At 38.9% G+C, this 19,480-nt stretch overlaps 1 protein-coding gene across 3 annotated transcripts in view; it reads right to left on the bottom strand.

Moving 5' to 3' along the window:
• Positions 1-2,894: 2,894 nt before the first annotated feature.
• The window catches only part of SCAF11 (SR-related CTD associated factor 11), a 50,240-nt gene continuing 33,654 nt past the window's right edge, over positions 2,895-19,480 (bottom strand). For all 3 annotated transcript variants that reach the window (XM_014248977.2, XM_014248979.2, XM_014248978.2), the window contains exons 9-15: positions 19,369-19,458; positions 17,921-18,027; positions 11,665-14,160; positions 9,334-9,677; positions 6,691-6,909; positions 6,128-6,247; positions 2,895-5,761 (exon numbers count right to left, since the gene is read on the bottom strand). In XM_014248977.2, the coding sequence (XP_014104452.2) occupies positions 5,633-5,761; positions 6,128-6,247; positions 6,691-6,909; positions 9,334-9,677; positions 11,665-14,160; positions 17,921-18,027; positions 19,369-19,458 (3,505 nt within the window). In that variant the 3' untranslated portion in view covers positions 2,895-5,632. The remainder of the gene's footprint in view (positions 5,762-6,127; positions 6,248-6,690; positions 6,910-9,333; positions 9,678-11,664; positions 14,161-17,920; positions 18,028-19,368; positions 19,459-19,480) is intronic.

Genomic DNA, 19,480 nt, shown 5'->3' with positions numbered 1-19,480 from the left:
TCACACTGATTCCAGATTAGCTGTATTTTTTTAGTCAGGAATTCTATCTATAGTTATATTTTGTCCTTCAAAGTGTTTTGCAGCATTGTAAGGATGCTAGAAGCATCTCTTGCTGAAGTAAACACTATCCTCAGTCATCAGCCTGAATACCCTAGGGGTTGTGGCACAGTAACACAGCACTTCATTGGCCTGTGCTCTGACTCCACTGAAAGCTATTGCAGCACCCTTTCCTCAAAGAGGAAATGTGCTGCAGTTGATCACCTCTGTAGATCAGCTCTTTTTCCCATGACTTTATGCTCGGCTGTGCTTGATGATGCAGTTCCTGGTGTTCCCTGCACAGAGTGTGATGGCAGTACTGCCTGCCTGCCTACAGTTTGGGGCAAAGCACATCCTGGATTTGAATCATTTTAGTATTACTAAAAATATATTTCTCTCATTTTTTCTTGCTAGTTTCAAATTTCACAGGGGGGGTAACCTGGAGGGAGAAGCTCCAGAGCGTGTAGTGAGGTGTGAGTTCCCATCACTGCACAAGATCTGCTGGCACACAACAGCTGCAGCCACGCGTACTCATCCCATTGTGCTTCCTCCCTCCTCTGCCTTCTTACCAGGTAGTTGCTGCGCTGTTGGACATTCCCTGCATGAGTGGCTGCAGAGAGCTCCATGGCTGATGTCCCTTGGCTTGCTGGATCAGGGAATGTGTGTGCAGGCTGCAGAGCGTGGCAGGGGCAGTGAGCTGAGGGAACCTAAAGATTGCTTGGTGTCCTGCGTGGCAGAGGGTGCACTCTGCAGCTGGATGTTTCCCCTAAGGGGATGAATGAGGGGCATTTTGCAGAGGGGTTTGAGTTTGTGAATTTTTTTCAAGTGGCAGATGATTCAAGGCTGATTTTAATGAATAAAGTTATCACCAGTTTGTTTGTGGTGAAAGGGCAGTATCTTCTTAAATTACCAGTACTTCAGAGCCATCTTGGTTTCAGAAGCCTGCTTTTTTTCACCTGTATCACAGTTGTCACTTGGGTCTTGGCTCCTCCCTGTTTGTGATAACCAGAGAGAAATCTGAGCCCATAGCTTTGAAAAATGCTGATTTACTGCAGGTGAATAGAAGTGCAATATTAGAGTAACAAAAATCTCATAAGGGTGAACCATGGTACAGTCTGTCTCCTGCTGTGATGTTGGGTGGCTGTTGGACAGCTGGTCTAAGGTGGATTTCCTGCAAAATGCAGTCTGAGTGGATATGGAGGTTTTGTTCCTCAGGGGTTTTGAGCCCACATGTCCACAGGAAAATAGTTGTCCTGTCAAACAGTAAATTTTTCCTTTACACTAATGTCTGGTTGTCCTGGCCTCTGGGCAACACACTCTGTGTTTTTATTGTTTACAACAGAGTTACATGGTGAATCACAAGGTCTGAAACGCATTCTCTAGGAGAACTTGCACCCTCATCCCGGTTTTCCTGCTGGCTCCTGTGAAGTTTTAAGCAACTGACCTGCAACTAAACTCATAGATGACCCACAGCACATCAAAAATGGAATCCCTCACCCCAACCCACATAACCTCAGTGCCTGCACTGTACGGGGTGTGTGTTGTACTTCCCCACTACCAAGTATCACTCTATTGTTATTAGATATATTTGTTTCAATCATCCTCTAGGAAAAGCCCTGCAATGCCAGGTTTAGGGCTTGACACCAGACCCTGTGAAGCTACTTTCCTAGTCCTCAGCCTGATTTTTTTGTAAAAGGGTCTGGAATTTACAGTGAACTCTGACTTCCATGAGTTATTTTCTATCATCACACTTGCTACTGCACCAAATGATCAAGAAATGCCTGGCTATATTTGACTGATGCTCCTTGTAAGAAACTCGGTGAGTTTTAAATATCTTCAGAACGTTAGGACTAATTATATGACAACCTGCTGCTAAAATTTGTGTTTGACTCCTGCAGTAATTTGTGTTGGATTTGGGTTAGCACTCTGGGTTGGAAAGTTTACCACGTGTAATGGACACTGACTTTATTGCTGTCAGCCCCTGTACTTCCTGCACAGTGCAAGGCAGTGAAGATCAGGTTGAGCTTTACTGTTGGTGGGCGAGTCTGGGAGTTGTGAGTGATATTGGAAGAGTCAAGTTTCTCAAGCTGCAGATCCCAGCCTGTGCTTTGCCAGAGCTTCATCTCCTTCTATTCACGTAGTTACGTGTGCTCTTAGTGGTTTTCTTACTAACTTAGTGATTAGAAACTTTAAAAAAAAAATCATAGACACTCCTTTATTTTGAAACCTGCTGCATCTAATTAGTACTCTTTAGTTACTGAAATTGGTGATATATTTTATTGTCCTTACTGTCATCTCTACTATTTATCAAGAATTGATCAATGTGAATTATTGTAAGGTTTATGAAAAATGTTGCCAGCATAGCTCCCTAACTGTAACTCTCATACCCGTGCCACCCTTACCTACGGAGGTACCTCATGAAGGTACAGTGGAGGTAACTCTTGGAAGCAAAGGGATGCCTGGAATTTTGTTCCCAAGGCAGGCCAGCTCTCCTGCACTAAAAACTCCCAAGGGTGTTTCAGTGAAGCTGCTCCTTAGGTCGGTCATGTGTAGGGCACACCCACGGGTTTCAATCCTGCCCCGTTTGCTTCGCACAGCAGTATTCCACTCCTGCCCTGAACCCCTCGATGTTTTGCAAGTCGCAGGGTGAATGGATTCTGCCACCTGCATTTGTTTTTTCTAGCTTGGAGCACCTGCAGTCTGGCAAGGCAGGGTGAAGACTAACTTAGATGTCAAGGAGGGGTCACCCAGACAACACAGGACAAGATAAATGCGTGTGTGCAGAAGGAACAGGAGCTACCTTGCTTTCCAAACCACACCACTTGAGCCAGAGTCATTTAAAACCAAACACTGCCAGCTGAGAGAAAAGAATTTATTAGAAACTGTTAGACACTACACGAAACTAAATTGTATTTTTTTCAGTAGCCAGCACTCCAGCCTACATACACAGTGCTGTGGACTTCAGACAGCCACTGTGCTTGTAAGGTTTATCTTTAGAATGAGACATTCAAGCAGCATGCACAGTGAGAAAGAGGAAGGGGTGCAAGGAAAAACCTTTTGAATTGCATAAGTTCACAGAAGGTACACTTTAGTAATTGATTTCCGCAAGGCAGTTTGGATTGAAGGAATCGCCACTACCATGAAAGCAGCACAGGGGCTCAGCTCCCCACCTCTGCCCTCAGAGCTGGTGCACGTTGGGACGTTTCAGTAGAAGGTGTTTCAATAAACAGAAATACACCTTCCATTCTATGGGAACACAACCAGGACTCCGAGATTGCTCCCCTTCTCAGGCAGCTGCACCAGCAGAGACCTCGCTGCTTTTCAGGAGAAACAGGAGCAGAGTCTACAGATTAAGGCAATGCATTTCTTTAATTCAACATAGAAATTGTAACAAACTGCATATTTTCTGATAAATTCTGAAGTATTAAATTGTAAAAAATAAAGTTACTGATCACATTCTATTCTATCTTCTATTCTGCGTTAGGTTTTAAAATACAGTGGAGCATCACTATAGTCACTGCCCCAACAACGTGGCAGCCAGTGACAGCTTCTCTTCCACCCAGCAGCTGCAAAACAAGAAACTAATGACCCCTCCCTTCTCCCAATTCAAATCCTCCCTTGTTTCTTCCCACCTCCTCCAATTTCCACCTCTCTTCCAAAAGAGGAAAAAAACCCCCTTGAAACACTTATCTTACTCCTGAAAGGAGCTTTATAGCAAGGCTCAACTGTATAGACTAGAACAAGATATAAAAAGTGATTAAAATCCAAAAATTCAGAGAAGGAAAATGTAATAAAGTACGCATGGCGTGATAAACCAGGATACACATAGCAATTTGCTACATTTTTCAAAAAGTGCTAACCAATTTTAGCTTAAAATAGTTCAAGAGATCTTACAAATTGCTATCATAGTGTAAAACTGAGTATACTGAAAAGTCTAAAACCTGACTTGACTGTAGAAAATGTATTATATCTGTTTCTAATTTACATAGCATTTGTATTTAGGCACACAAAAATAAATATAGACAATCAAATGCTTCATTAAGTCTGCAGAAAGTTATAGTTAAAACCAAGCAATCAACTGTTGTGGCAAACCACATTTTTACATCTCTCTACCCTACGTGTGTGTTACACAGGGGTGGATATCCCTTATGTCATCCTCAGGCTTCTGAAAAAGTTACTTAGAAGGTGAGACTGTTTTCTGCCAAAACCAGGTAATTTGGGAACTACTTGCTACAAAGATAAATTTCTCAGAAAAATCAACTGATGCTTTCTGTTAAAATGTTTTATTCCTGCTTCTGGGCCAGGAGGCTTTGGGCTGGAGTGGAAGCCAGGCTGAGCCAACACCAAAGGCTGTTATGGCACAGCATGACCGGAGGGTTGTGTGACAAGATTTTAATAAAACTGTGTAAGAGTAAGGGAACAAATCAGAGCAAGGCTCCTTTGAGAGGGATCTCAAGCTGTTCTTTCGCTAAGGAGCACATGGTGATCTCAGTATTTCATCAACCCTCCCTGCTGCTGCCTCAGTAAAACTGCTCTTACCTGAGGTGTCAGCTTTTCCCAGGCGCACCCAGTGACCCCACAGCTGTTTTTAGAATGCCTGTGGTACCTCTAATAACTCTCCCCAGGGCTCAGGGAAGCAGGAACACTTGGCTTCCTGTGGCACAGGCTCACCAATACCAGTCTGGTGATTCATGCCGCAGTCCCTAACTAATGGAGAAAGCTATTATGCAACTGAGACTGGCACAACTGGCAGTCTCTGGTCAACCGGGAACCTAACAATAAATTCCAGCTTTCTTGATTTTACTTGAAGAAGAAACTTTTCTGTTTCTGAACTAGCTTTACTACACTAATTTCCTGCTAGCCTAAGGGCACAACCTGAGCTGAGGTTAGCAGTGTGTGGTGATTGAGGGCTTTCAACACATAAAAATTATTCAAGTTATCCCACTATCTTGAAACAAATTGAAAAACATCACAAACAATACCAAGCAGCATAATTTTTATTTGGTGTTACAACAGCTGTGCAGCACCCATGCTTTTGGGCACCACATTTTACTGTTTATGACTTTTCTTTTTGAAATCTAAACAGTTGTGTTCAGACAACTCTATGTGCTTTTTTAATATACACATTGTGACCCCTGCATTCAGCCTGTCCAGTTAACACTAGAAATATTTGTCAAGGCAATTAATTATTTCACCTTTGCTATAATTAGGGAGCAATCAAAAGAAAAATTTTACTTTAATCTGACTGATCACATGTACTGTACATACCTGTTCCAAACCCAATGTACTCAAAGGTTCTAAGTTAATGCACTCTCTTATTCAAGTCAAAATGCTGTACATCTAAGTATCCACACAATCGTACATTCCTAATGATTCTTCTTTACACCTTTATTCTTTTTAGAAATCTGTTTTAAAAAGGAATAAAGAAGTTGCCCTGAAGATCTATATTTCTTTAGAACAAAACATTATACACTACCTTGAAAAATAATTTTATCAAAACCAAATTCAAATCACTGTCATGTACAATTTTTAGTTAACGGTTCACATTGAAATTGCACTTTGCAGATAGAATAAAACTAAAAAATGAAAACATATTCTATTTCCTTTCACAGGAGACTGCCTCTTCAGGATTTTTCTTCCGTGAATGCTTGTATTTGTCTACATACGCTTTCACTAGATTTGCCACTTTTGCAGAATTAACTTCTCCGCTCTTGCTATGACAAACCTGCAACAGTTTAAACAAAAACACTTGAAACATTTCCATTGATTTGCCACAGTCCCACATTATTCATTTATCTCCTGACACTTGTGATTCTTCCATCCCAGGTAAAACATATTTTAAAAGTCATAATACTTTCCGATTGCTTCCCAAGTACTTCTGAATTCCCATTCAACTTTTCCACACAATAACCAGATTCTGTTCTGAGAAGCCAAAGAAAGCTCTTGTGGATGGAGAAAGAAGAAAGGTATTTTTGCTTCTCCATCTTCCCCCTTTCCAGCAATTATAAGCTGTTCCCACAATAATGACAAACCCACCCCAAAGCTTGCTCCAGGTGAAATGTGTGCAGCTTGGATTATTGGACCAACTTACTTTATCTACAGCTTTCCGCACAATTTCTTTGTATTCCTCCTTAGTGATATCTTTGTTTTGGTAGAAAGGTTTAATTGCGAGCTTGACCTCTTGTGCTGCTTTTTCTTGAATTAACAATTTCTGAAGAGAAAACAAACTTGAGCGTTATATTCCGCTGCCTATGTATCTTTATCAATCACAAATTAAAACTTTAGAGGAAAAAGGTTGCTACAGAAGATTAGAAAACCACCCCCACCCCTGCTCCCCCCCCCATTTCAGCTCTCATGGGAGCTGCTGTGCTCTAAGAACAGAACATTTTCCCACAGCAATTCAAGTAATATTCGTAACAGTGCTGCTTTAAAGAAGACTACATTAAAGAGTCAGAGGCTAATCTGTGTCCTCTGACTGCCACAAAAGTATTACATACATGATGGTATGGAGTATGTTACACTGAAGGGTTATTGTCATAACTTGCTATTTTTCAGTACATCAAAATGAATTTATATAAAAAATTAAAATGTATATGTTTTAATGGAAATATATAAACAGTGTATATATAAATACATGCTGAACTTTGAACTTGCCTGGTCCTTCTTCGAGCTATCTGCACTGGCTTCCACTGTTACACTTGCTTTGTTTTCTCCCAATTTTACAGCTGCGTTAGAGCTCTTCATGTGACCTGATGATGTTGCATTACCCGAATTTGGTCCCTGAACTGTTCCCACGTTTCCCAGGACTGCTGCTGGAGCAGGCAAAGCTGGAGCACTCACGCTGTTACTTACATGAGAAGCATTTGGAATACCCTGTTTTAAAAAGTTACCAGTAGTTAATACGTCATTCTATATGGCAATGTGTCTTTCTAGGAGTCTCAGCTGCTCTAGAACAAGCACAATAATCACATGCTTTGGTTCATTACCTAATTTCCACACTGCCCGTGATTATGGAAGGTACACACATTACATTAGATCTACTCAAAGAAAAAAACAAAAAGAAAAGCTTGAGAAGTAAAGCATCTTCCATGTCACCAAAGTGGCTGCCATTTTCTAGCTCTGATACCAGTAATCAAATAACCTGCAAACCGGCACCAGGGGTGCTAGTACAGGGGGAAGGAAGTTTATGGCTGCAGAATCAATCTGATTTACAAAACGGAACTGTGATAAGTAAACATTTTCTAAAAAAATCAGCACATAAAAACACAACCAAAAGGTACCCAAAGCCATTTACTTGCATTCCTGCATCATAATGATGCTGCTTTGAAAACATCTATTTTCATGTTTGTTATCAGCTTGAACTTGCACATATAAATACACAGGTAAGAGATGAAACATTGTCTGAAGTACCAGGATCTGTTTTTCAGAAAAAGCCATTTTCTGGCCATTTCCAGACATAACCAAAAGACGCTATACATACTTTTGAATTGAGAAATTAAGTAGCTCTCAGACTTCAGATAGAAGCCATTTTTAGAAAAATCCCAGAACATCCTCCTGACATGTTTCTGGCAGGCTTCTCTAAACACTGCTTTTTTGCAGGTCATCACCATTACTCTTTACACATCTACATTTATCTAAATGGAAAATAACAAAATGGAGCTGAGCTCTCTGGAGAGGACAGAGAAATGGAACTGTTATAATCAGCATGCTAATGCTCACCAGTATGCTCTCTTCATTTTCCTTTCAACAGGAAGGACAGGTGGTGTCCTGCAGTATTCAGTCATTTCTATTGTGCTACTGAGGGGTTGTTGAATGAAAGCTCAAAGAAAAAGCAGCAGCAGCTGCAAGAGCATTCAGGTTCATGGACACCGGTCCACAGAAGCAGGTAAGAACAAGTGCAATGGGCTTTACAACAGGTAACTGCATTTGCAGCAATACACAATCTTTACAGTAACATATTTATTACTGCATTAGATACTCATTTCAGAGGTTTGAAGCCTATGTTGTGTCTTCTTACATTTTTGGAAGTTAAATCTACTGGATTTCCAATTGCAAAAATATTTTAATAAAGACAGGAGGAATTAATTAAATTAATAAGCAATCTACCAGGGTTTTAGTTCCAGCACTACATTGTTGGTTTACTTTGCAGTGTATTTCATATGGCCTGTAATCCCACTCAGTATTTCCCACAGCACTCAACTCTCCTTGTTCTGAGTTAATGAATATGAGCAGATGACAGCAGTGAAAAGTGAGAACAATGTAGGCCATTTATCAGTTCACTTCAGATCTTTAGAGATGATGCATGAAAACAGAGGGCTAGAAATCGTTTGTTCACTTTTTCAACCTGGAATGTAGGGGAAAGTGGTTTAGGTTAGAACAGGCAGCAGCATAAGAAAAGCATAAACCCTAGTCAACTCCTGAAGAGCCTTTTACTTATCCTAAACGTAGCATTACACCTTCTTGTAGCACCATGGGTTCTCCTCCAAGTTGTTCACATTCCTTTCCTTGATACAAAAGCTCTTAATATAAACAGCTAGCTACAGGAGGAGCTCACATACACCAGAATTGTTTTAAAGGTATCTTGAGAGTCCTTAAAAGATGGTCTGACCTGCCCTAAGCATGGCAGAGTCTTTTTGAAACTGGAGAAATAAAATGGGAGTTAGGTCTCAAACAGGGCATGCAAAACCAGGAGAGTCAGGTAAGAAGAGGGAAGTAAAAAACACTTAAGAGGCCTCAGAAATTATTAATAAAAAGGCTCAAAAGATTAAACAGAATAAAAAACATGTATGGGGAAGCCACTGAGATCGTGACAGCTGGAGAATGGAAGTGTGGAACGAATGAGTGCCATGCAGTATTTGGCAATTTTCCTCTGCTGATAAGACCCCCACAGAATGAGAACTGCAACACAGGAGTTTAGATCACTTCCTGCATGCTGCTGAAAGGGTATTCAAGCATTTCCTAAAATGCTTTAAAATCAGGTTTGGAAGGGCAAAATTTAGTTTTGGAAGCAGTTCACTTCTAAGATAGAAAAGATAATGGACAACACTGATGAAATTTTTCAGTGTTCCATTACCACAGAAACACAGTTATGATGTTTTATGTTATTATTTAAAAGCTACAGTCTCTGAACAACCCATATGCTCATGGATGCTTCCACTTCAAATTTGATACAGGGTGCAAGAAAACAGGCAAGAGAGAAAGAAACTGCAAGTATAAATTTATGGTATTCAAGATAAAAAAATCCTTAACTGGTCTTATTTCACTACTGTTCTTGCCATGGCTTCTGATAAAGCATACCTGCAATTGTTTTCCATCTTGCTGTGAAGCAATGTAGTTGACTTGTTGAGATGGTGGGGGTGGAGGTGGAGGCGGAGGTAATCCCTGAGAAATATTTGTGGGAGCAGCTACCTGTATGAGAGGCACTCCGGTAGGGAGATGCATGGGCATTGGAGGGTGGATGTTGAAAGGATTTCGTTGCATATTCATCAGGGGAGGATGGACACCCACTGGATACGGGAAGATATTCATAGGTTGGTGCTGTGCATTCACTTGTGGCATTACATTCATTTGTTGCTGCATCATATTTATTGGTAACTGAGAACCATCACTTTGCTGGTTGCCTTGGTCTTTCAGGTTTGGATCTGCCAAAACAAAAACCAGACAGTATATCAAGAAGAAATTCTGTACTTAATAAAGCAAAAGGGCAGCCAGGTGTCTAAACTCTTAATTAAAGATGGATTATCAAAAAGCTTTCTATAACCTGAGTATTTTCAAGATATTGCATGGCACTCACCACTGTACATGCCATGAAACCAAATGCAGGCTTCCAGGTTTAAAAAGTTCAGGTTACTATGAAAGCCTATGTTGTGAATTTGTTTTCTCTACTTGTTCCCATAACACAGCCAATAATTATTTCATCACAATGAAACTACAATTTTTCACCAAAGAGCAGGAAGTAAACATAATTTACCCATTTCTGCAATTGCAGAAGGTTAGTCACACATAACTACATCAGAAAGTCTCTGCTCCAGACTCACTGTACAGTTCTGGTAATTACAGAAATACTCTGTTGGGATTTTTCACACTGAGAAATAAGTCATCCTCAAACCATTGAGGAGATATTCATTTTAGGAAAGAGTTGTTCTAAACCCCCTTAATAGTACAACAGGTAAAACCTAGAAGTAAAAATAACCTCTTGGAGTAGTAGGTAGCACTTCTTAAATTACTTTGATATCCCTTCTTCTCTTCAACAGAGGCCAAAAAGTTAAAATCCAGACATAAGCAGCAAGCCTTCCAGAAGTCAAGAAATTAGTTTGGAAAAATGATTGATAAGCAAGCTACAATTTAGATGTCCTTCCTTAGAATTCCTTCCTTGAGGAACCCTGTCATGTAATTCACAGGGATTGTAATCTAAAGCCTTACATGTCAGCCCAAAACCTCATTTGTAAAGGTAACAGGATAATAGAATCACTGAGGTTGGAAGGAACCTATTTAGACTCCCTGGACCAGCCTCCCTGCTCAAGCAGGGGCAGGAAAAGCAGGTTGCCCTAAAGGACCATGTCATGATGGCAACCTAGCCTGTTTTATCCAGTTATGAGAGACTGTTGTACTATTATCAGCTGAATTCAGGTTCCAAAAGTGAATAACGGCATGATTGTTCCTGAACTATATGAAAAAGTCTTTGAATCAAAAAATGCTTTCAGTTACAGTTTTGTTAAGTTTTCCCTGTAGTAGATAGAAGGGTGACAATGTTGCCTCAAAACTAGGAAGCCACTGATGCCGTTCTCTCTCAGAAGATGGAGAAAACTGCTGGCATATGGGATGAAAATGGATAAAAATGAAAGGCAAAACAAGGAGAGAGTGCAAGAGTGCAAGTGTGGTTGTCTTCAGAAATGGATTTCATAGTTCTTGAATTCAATTCACATCTATCTTTCAAGATTATTAATCAGGGCATTAATAACCTGGGGATGACTTCTTAACTATTCAGAATCAATCTCATCCACAGTTCAGTTAACTTACTTTCTACCAAAAAATTTATTTCTGTCAGGGTAGTTGTCTTTTAGATATAAAAACCCCTCAAAAACTGATTTAGATTTATATTGACATTTTAGAGGAATTTTAATACTGAAATACAGTAAACACACTGGTTTTGTACTTATAAATTACCCTAAATTTTTTAAAAGCATTTAAACAGGACTATGCTTATCTAGGAGCAAGATAAACATCAACAAGCTGCATTGTCATCTCTAAAATCTGCTGTGTAGGTCTGCACAGGCAAATTCATGTATTTTTGAAATGAATTAGTCTTCTTAAAGTTGTGCAGATGCTAAGAGTAACCATGAAGATATGCCTTTACTTCAGCCAAATCAATTTACTTCAGCAGCATTCTTCACATGCACAGTCCTTAAACCCAAATTTGGACTTTATGCAAAATTAAGAAGCCATCAAATTACAAGAAATCACCGAACTCCACACCTTTACTCCTCCATATTGCAAAAAGAGTATGGATTCACCCCAAACTGATTTTTAAAGAATTAATCTGCAGATCAGATCACGGGGCAATGTGACAGGATTTTGTTCAGCTACTGCATCTGTGATTAAACAATTATATTTCAAAACCATTAATACCTTGTTCAGGTGTCTCCTCCTCTTGTCTCATTCCCCATCCAGACTGTGGGCTTGATGAATTGCGTCCCCTTCTCGAATAATAATTCTGCACATCAGCAGGCAAAGTCTTCCTCACAGCCCAGCTGGATGCAGATGTCCACCCAGACCTGTCAGCGGGTGTATCAAATGAATACTCTTGTTCATTCTTACGCTTGTACGGCTGCTGTTCTGAGAACCTTGAAGCTTCATTCCCAGAACCATTTGAGTTCCCTGAGAGAGGTTTTCTGTTTTGCCAGTGATTTTCACTCTGGTCTCCATACATGAAACCACTTCGGCCACGGCCACCTCGGCCACGCTGACCTCTCCCTCGATTCGGAATCCAACCTGAACCAAAGTTTTTATTCCAAGATTGTCCTGCGTTATCGTGCCTGCCCTCTTCCCAATGTGGGTTCTCTCTCTCTCTGTTCCTGACTTCAGGAACAGAGTTTATCCTCTCCATTACCCAGTCTGGACAGTCATTCCTCTGCTTATCTGAAGAACATTGCTCTTCATTGCTTTTTTCTGTATTACTGTCTTTCTCTTTTTTAAGAGTTTCATTCTGTTTCTCTTGATCACTTCTCCTGTATCGATCGTTTCCTCTGGGACTCTTCCAGCTGTCATTTGCCCATCTCTCTTTCCATCGAGGTGAATGACTTTCCCTTTCATTTCTAGAGAATGAAGAACTTTTATTTCTAGTCCTAGATCGTGACCTTGATCTAGAGCGTGACTGTGACCTAGACCACCTCCTATTTCTTCTTTCTCTGTCACGATCTCTTCTTTGATTATCTCTATCACTGCTTCGAGACCTGGATTTTCGCCTTGGAGACGAATCCTTAGTTCTTGATCGGGAAGATGATCTCCTGCTTTCCCTGACAGTTTCCCTTTTGGGAGATCGAGATGGTGTTTTTTTCTCATCTCTGTGTGTGTCTCTCTTTGGAGAACAAGACATGGATCTCCTTCCCTCCCTCACAGTTACCTTCTTGGGTGATCGTGAGCTCCTGTCTCCAGTTGTCTCCCTTTTAGGGGATGGTGATTGAGATTTCCTGCCCTCTCTCCCAGAAGGAGACCAAGTTGTTGATGGAGAGTGAAATCTAGATCTTCTAGTTCGAGCCTTTTTCTCTTTTCTGACCTCTGGCTGGCACTCTCTTTCTTGAGGAACAGTTTCATCTTTTTCATCAGAACCTGATGCAGAGTTTCCCACACACTGCAAGGTGTTCACTTCTTCTTGCTCTGTACTTTCAGGTGGTGGTAACTGTTCAATCTTAGGTTCATTCTGGTCACTGCAAAATGAGTCACAGTCCATTGGTATCATTTCATTGTTATCTTCACCAAAATGTTTATGTTCAGCATTTACCAGGGGTGACTCTGAAGTTCCACCCTCTTCACTTTCTGAAATGGTATTCTCTTTTAAGGGTTGTTCTGATGCACTGTCTATAGAAATACTGTGTATTAATGCATCTGGTTCTTCATTTTGAACAGGACTTGTATTTGCACAGTCTACTACTGGCTTTAGTTCAGTCTCAGAATTATCCATTTCCATGGCTTCAGGATGCTCAGGCAATTCACTTCCAGGGTTCTCTAATGGCTGATCTTTTCCCAAAGGTTCCAGATGTTCCAACAATTCATTTTCTGGACTAGCTATAGGTTGATCTACTTTTGTCAAAGTTTCTATGTTCTCCATTAATTCTTTTTGAGGACTACATGATGTTTGATCTACTTTTTCAGAAGTCGCATGGTTGTATACATCATCTTTGGGACTAGCTACTGTTTCCACTTGTTCAGGAGTATTTTCACAATCATCCTGATTGGCAAGATCTACATTTTCTTCTGTAACATCTTTTACTTCAAATTCCTGACTTTCACTTCCTGAAGTTAGTACTGGGGGTTCTTGGAGAGAAAAACTTACATCTGCATTGCCTGAAGTATCTTCATCTCTATCACATTCTCCTGTAGTTTCCTCAATTTCTGCATGCTCACTACAGCTTTCCAATCCATTAGCAGATTCCGTTTCTACATTATTCTTCTGCGGGAGGCTTGCATTACTGCTCTCATTATCTGACTGGTGGTCCTTATCTAAAGATAGGCCTGTTTCAGGCTCAGCAATGTCATCATCTTCCACTGAGTCACAGGGTGATTTTTCAGAACGTGCAGAACTTCTCAGTTTCTTTTTAACTGCAGGTGTTTGTTGTTTAACTGCTCTTTTAGACTTGCGCTTTGGAGGAGCATTCCCTGCTTCTGAATGAGTTTTACTCAGAGATGAGTTATTGCTACCAGGGGCACTGCAAGCAGAACCGCTTGATCGAGGGGAGCTCCGAGACTGACTCAGAGGCTCATTTTTGCTGTTTCGTGCAGACCTTCTTGTAGGAGTAGTAGTAACTGATTTCCTCCTACTTCCTCTAGTGCCAGATGAACCAGAAGCTTCCTTTTTCTCTTCTCCTTCTTGGGTACATGCAACAGCATATCCTTTGCCTAAAGATTCTAATAAAAACAGAAGACATTAAGACTTGATAATAACCATTTATCTGAACATATTTCAGAACATAAAAGGGCCTTCTGCAGTGTAACAGGTATCAACAGATATCCTCAAATAATACAATTTAAGATTTAGTATGAAATACTGCCACAGCTTTTTTCCTTTTTTAAATGGAAACTGGTTGTTTTAAAGAACAGAAACAAGGTAAAGTGACACATCAGACATCTGAGCACACACTTTAGAAGCAGTGCTAGCCTGGCTACATGGACAGTGATAGCATGCACAGTGAAACTCTTATTGACACAGCTGCTCAAAGATAGTCAGCATTTAAGCTGTTAGAAAAGTAATGAATTAACCACACAACACTGTCAGCATACAGCAGTTCCTGTCACTCTGTACCACAGGCCAGTTGATAGTGAAGCTCAGTACTAGAGAAAGGGACATTTTCCAATGGCCATCAGTGGATGATCACATGTGCAGCAGTTAATCAGACACAGCAGTCACAGTGCAAACTTATTCACCAGTTATAGGGCAAACTGAACTTAAACTCTGCCACAAGACACCCAAGGTGCCTGCAGACTACACTGCATCAAAAAAATAAAAGCTCTACAAAGAATGACTAAGGCACACCTAGCAAGCAGCTCAGCTCTTGTGTTGATACTGCACTAATTTATTTCATGCCATCTACCATTTGACAGAAGTCCTGGTAGGGAAGCTAAGGGTTATATTTGCTGCACAGGGAAAACTGCACTGTCAGTACCTACAAAAGCTTCTGGTGGACAGCTCAGAAATTAAAGATTAATGATAATTAAGTAAATGTACTTGAATGTAATACTTCAAACTAAATTAATTTCTTGGGATGTACATTAATTTGTTTCACACTTCGTGTAGGTTTCAGGAAGCATCAAGAATGTGGTGTTTAAATGAATTCTTTTACAGCTTCAATTTCATACATGAATAGTGCAAACTAAGAAAGATTAATTGCTATGGATTTTGCAATCTCTCACATCACAAACATGTAATTTTAACTCTGTGCATTATTTCCCATGCTTTTGCTACACTAAAATATTTGTCTAATGCATTCACAAACAGATTTCATAAAAGCAAGATGGGAATAAGAAAAGTAACAGCAAAAAAGCCTCTTTCTACCACTTACTACTTTGTTAACAGAACAAAAAAACCTATCACTGTATCAAATGCAAACAGTAATCGCAGAGAATGAATTCCATAACCACCTCACTAGCCTTTAAGGACTATAATCACAGCCTCTGACCTTCCTTGCAAACACACAATAATTTGTTTAAACACAAAGAAAAACGTAGTGATTCTGGGTTTTGCATGCCCAATGATCGAATAACCATTTAAGAAAACGAAAACCAAAATCAACTGTATAGAAGGTACCATGTATTTAAAAGAAAATAACATGATCGTAAAGAACTTCCAAAGGAATTTCAGGAGACTGACACTATTTTGGGTATCTACTCTAACACCAATCATTTTGTTACAAAGTGACTTCACAGTGGTTAAGCGGCACTTACTCAGCAACAGGTGGCTGTCTCAGACTAATTATGTCTTCCAACCTATTGCAATAGCCAGGAAATCAAGTTAGATGTTACATGACATTTCAAGTTTTAATATATGTGATCATTTTCTTCAAGGGAGAAGAAATCATCTTGCAATAATAATAAAAAAAAACCCAGTAGAAAACAAGTTGAATATGGGAATCTGGACAGAATTAAAAGGCAAGTTACTTTTCTAACACATTCAAAAATCTACATGTGAAGCACAAACCCCTTTTAGCATGCCCTATTTGTAAAATGTTAACAGAAAAGCTTCACAAGCTTTGGACTTGGACCAAATAAAATACATTTCAGCTCACTCTTTATTGAAAAATATTTTAATCACATAAAACCTGCATAACGCCAGCATAAATCATAGTGGTATTTGTAGATTCAGTAATGCATTTTCAGGTCAAGTTAGTAAAAAAGACTATTTAATGGACACAGACTACTAAAAGTGCAACAGTTACAGGGACGATTCAGACACTACAGTTATCTGGTCATCATTGATATTTGTGTGCCTCCTTGTACAACCCTGGAAGCTACTGTCAGCTGTTACTCTGATGCAAAACTGTATACTTTAGTTGTGACCACAAGCCACACCTAAGAGACAAGTGTAAAAAGAAAACAAAAAATGCTTATGCTATGATCTTTCAGGCCCAATTTACTAAAAAATGCAAGAACCAGTTTGCACCTTTTTTTAAATGCATCTATTTTCTTCATTCTCCTTTTCTCCACCTTTTCAAAAAGTCAGTTTCCTTATATATATATTTGCCATGCATCTCTAACAGTATTCAATTAGGGTTCTCTTTACCTTTGTCTTTACCTTTTCTTATGCATGCCATCCTCTTACCCAGATACTATATAAAAACTGAATGGAGAAGGAACACTCACTTAACAGATTATGACTAAAATTCTCAAGGGACACCTTCATATCCACCATCCTCTGGTTTTACTAGGAAATTTTAAGACTCTTACTTCCTGCATGCTCTTTATCAGTAGAAAGTATATAAATAAAATGTGAAGATGACTTAAAACTCTGAATCTTAAAACACTGTAGTATGTTGGCACTAATCTTAAAATTCAATCTTTGTCCACAGTGCAAGTATTAAAATTCTAATCAAGACAACTGACAAAATTCTGTTCTAAATATAATTTTTTAATGCTTCTGGTGCATCCTAACAAAAAAGCCTGACTACAGAAGTAGAAAGGTAGACAGAGAAGTCAAGAGGTACGAGAGTCAGAGAGTCAACATGTATACTACTAGAAGAAAAATGGTTAAGAATCAGTTACATTGCACTGTCAAACATCAGAGACCTGAGGAAGCAACCTATCCATTTTTCACTGGGAAATGTGGAGGTGAAATACATACCTTTAAAAAGAATAAAGAATATGAATGGAACTTTTTCATGATCCTTCTGCTACTTAATTCCTTCCAGTAATTTACTTCCACACAATTTTCATAGGCCAGGAGACCCAAATCTGTCCTATCTCTGCCTACTAGACATGTGAAAATGGCGTGATTCCCAATCCAAAGAAGATGTTAAGGTACTAAGTCTAGCCTTAAAAAATTGGATTCCTTTGTTTCTACTTCTTTGAAGTTGTGCAGCTATTTGGAAGAGAAACTACATTCTTGCTGAGTATGGAGACAGAGGCTGTTAAAGTAACTGGAGGAAAGCAATTCCTTCCATATCTTGTCTTCTGCTGCTTTCCTGACAGACCACGGAACTCCAGTACTTTTGCCCTGCAGAGCTTTTAGGCAAACTGAAAGAGATCCATACATTTCACTGCTTCCTGACTAATGTTCTTCTCTGCCAGGAAAGTTTGCTCCTCACACTGCACAATATACCCCTGAAACATGCCATTCATAATGCATCAAAATAAGATTTACCCTTGAACAATGGCAAATGAAGAAAGAAGAGCATAAATGGAACAAATGTTGCAATTAGAAATGGAATTAAGTTACATAAATGCTTATTAATTTAATCTTCAAAAGAATAAGTTATACCAGCTTTGGGGTGGATGATTCATATTCTGTATTCTAATTTCAGAAATTAAGTAGCTGACTTTGAAATAGTACCAAGCTGCATCAAAACAGACTTCTTTTTCCCTGTTAAGTGTAACTAACTCTGTTTGATTTCTGATAATCGTATTTTAACAATACTCCACATGAGCTATAAATAAAACTTACAAAAAAAAAGTTTACCAAAGTTTTCCAAAGGCCTGATATTTGTTGGAAGAACTCTTCCAGCCACTGCAGAAGAAGTGAGAAGAAAGGTCTCAGCTTCAGCTCCATAAGATATTAAAGGAACACTGCAAAGTAAAAGCAAAAGCAGCAACATTAGTTGTTTTAGCTGTTTGCAGCAAGTCTTGGAAACAGTACACAAAACCAAAACATATTGGGCAATTACAACCCTTTCAACTTCATCACAGCTGGAGAGAAACACAAAGCTGACAGTGAACAAAACTTTCCTTGTCATAATTTTACTGCCTAATCTATGAAAACTGCTTGAACAAGGTATGTTAAAACAATATGCTTCTGGCTTTCTTTAAAGTCAAACATAGAGCAGTAAGAGTCAACAAAGTAGTATGTTATAGTCCTGGAAATAAGGGTCTGAATGCTGATTTAGTACTTCATCAGAACAGCAACCTTTTCAGCAGAAAAATGAGAAATAGTCTACATGAGATTTTTAGAAAAGGCTCTTTTTTTTTTCTTCATACAAACAAAAGAAATATATACTCGGTCAGACTCACGCAGCAAACCTTAGGCAAAAACAGAGCTCATTAGCTAGACATCTACAATTTTTGCATTAACACTGAGTTGGAATGAAACTTCTCCTAAGAAAATGTACACGTAATAAATTTATTATTTTAATCAGAAATGCAATTTTTTATAATAATTAAAAAACCCTTCACTTGGTACTTTAACTTTAGTCTTTGTTTTTATACCAAAGAGATATATAACTCTGTAAGAGTAACTAATAAGAACTAATTTCTTATTGTGTTATTTTAAAATTAGTTATTTTTATGTTATATATTTTATATATTTAATATTTTGTATTATTTTTTAAGTTATATTTCTGCTCACAAAAATATCCTTAGGGCATGTTTTAACACACATCTGCTTTCTGACAAAAAGCCCCATAGAATTATTTTATGTTCTCTGTTTCACTCGATACAACTCCTATTAGGTCTTTTTAGATGTAAACAGGATTTTTTCATAAATTATTACAGAAAAAGTGATAGAACCAACCCATTAAAGTAGGGTACAGGGTGGTGTGGGGAATCAGAATCAAACTGATGTTAAAGCAAGCATAGTCTGATATCTAGAGATAGAAATAATTTTAAAAGTTCATTGAATATTAGCTTCCAAATAGAAAATATATTCAAGCTCACATTTCTGTGAAAAGGTAACGTATTAAGATGCATAAGTCTATGGAGTTACTATGCTTGTCACAAGTACCAAAAAAGTATTAGGACAGAAAAGAATCTGTTGACATAAAAACACCAAGCAGCAAATACACAAAAATTTAACAAGTTAAATGCAAACACTATTTAGTTTCGAGAAAATTATATTCTATCTAAAGAGCAATTTAAATTAATCAAACTCCAAACTTGAAGTATGAAGATGCACTATGAATCCAAAACACAGACCTTTCAACTCTAGCAATCACAGATGAACAGGACAATTCCAGTTCCTGTCTCTTCTGTCTGATCCCTGCATTGACTTCTGTGAATTCTGGACTGAAAGACAAATTTCATACAA

The sequence above is a fragment of the Pseudopodoces humilis genome, chromosome 5 (assembly GCF_049639895.1).
Source record: "Pseudopodoces humilis isolate 2021_Gansu_Grassland_sample_001 chromosome 5, ASM4963989v1, whole genome shotgun sequence".
In the NCBI taxonomy this organism is placed as follows: Eukaryota; Metazoa; Chordata; class Aves; order Passeriformes; family Paridae; genus Pseudopodoces; species Pseudopodoces humilis.
Note: the sequence above shows the minus strand (reverse complement) of the source record. Positions and strands in the feature narration are given on the sequence as shown.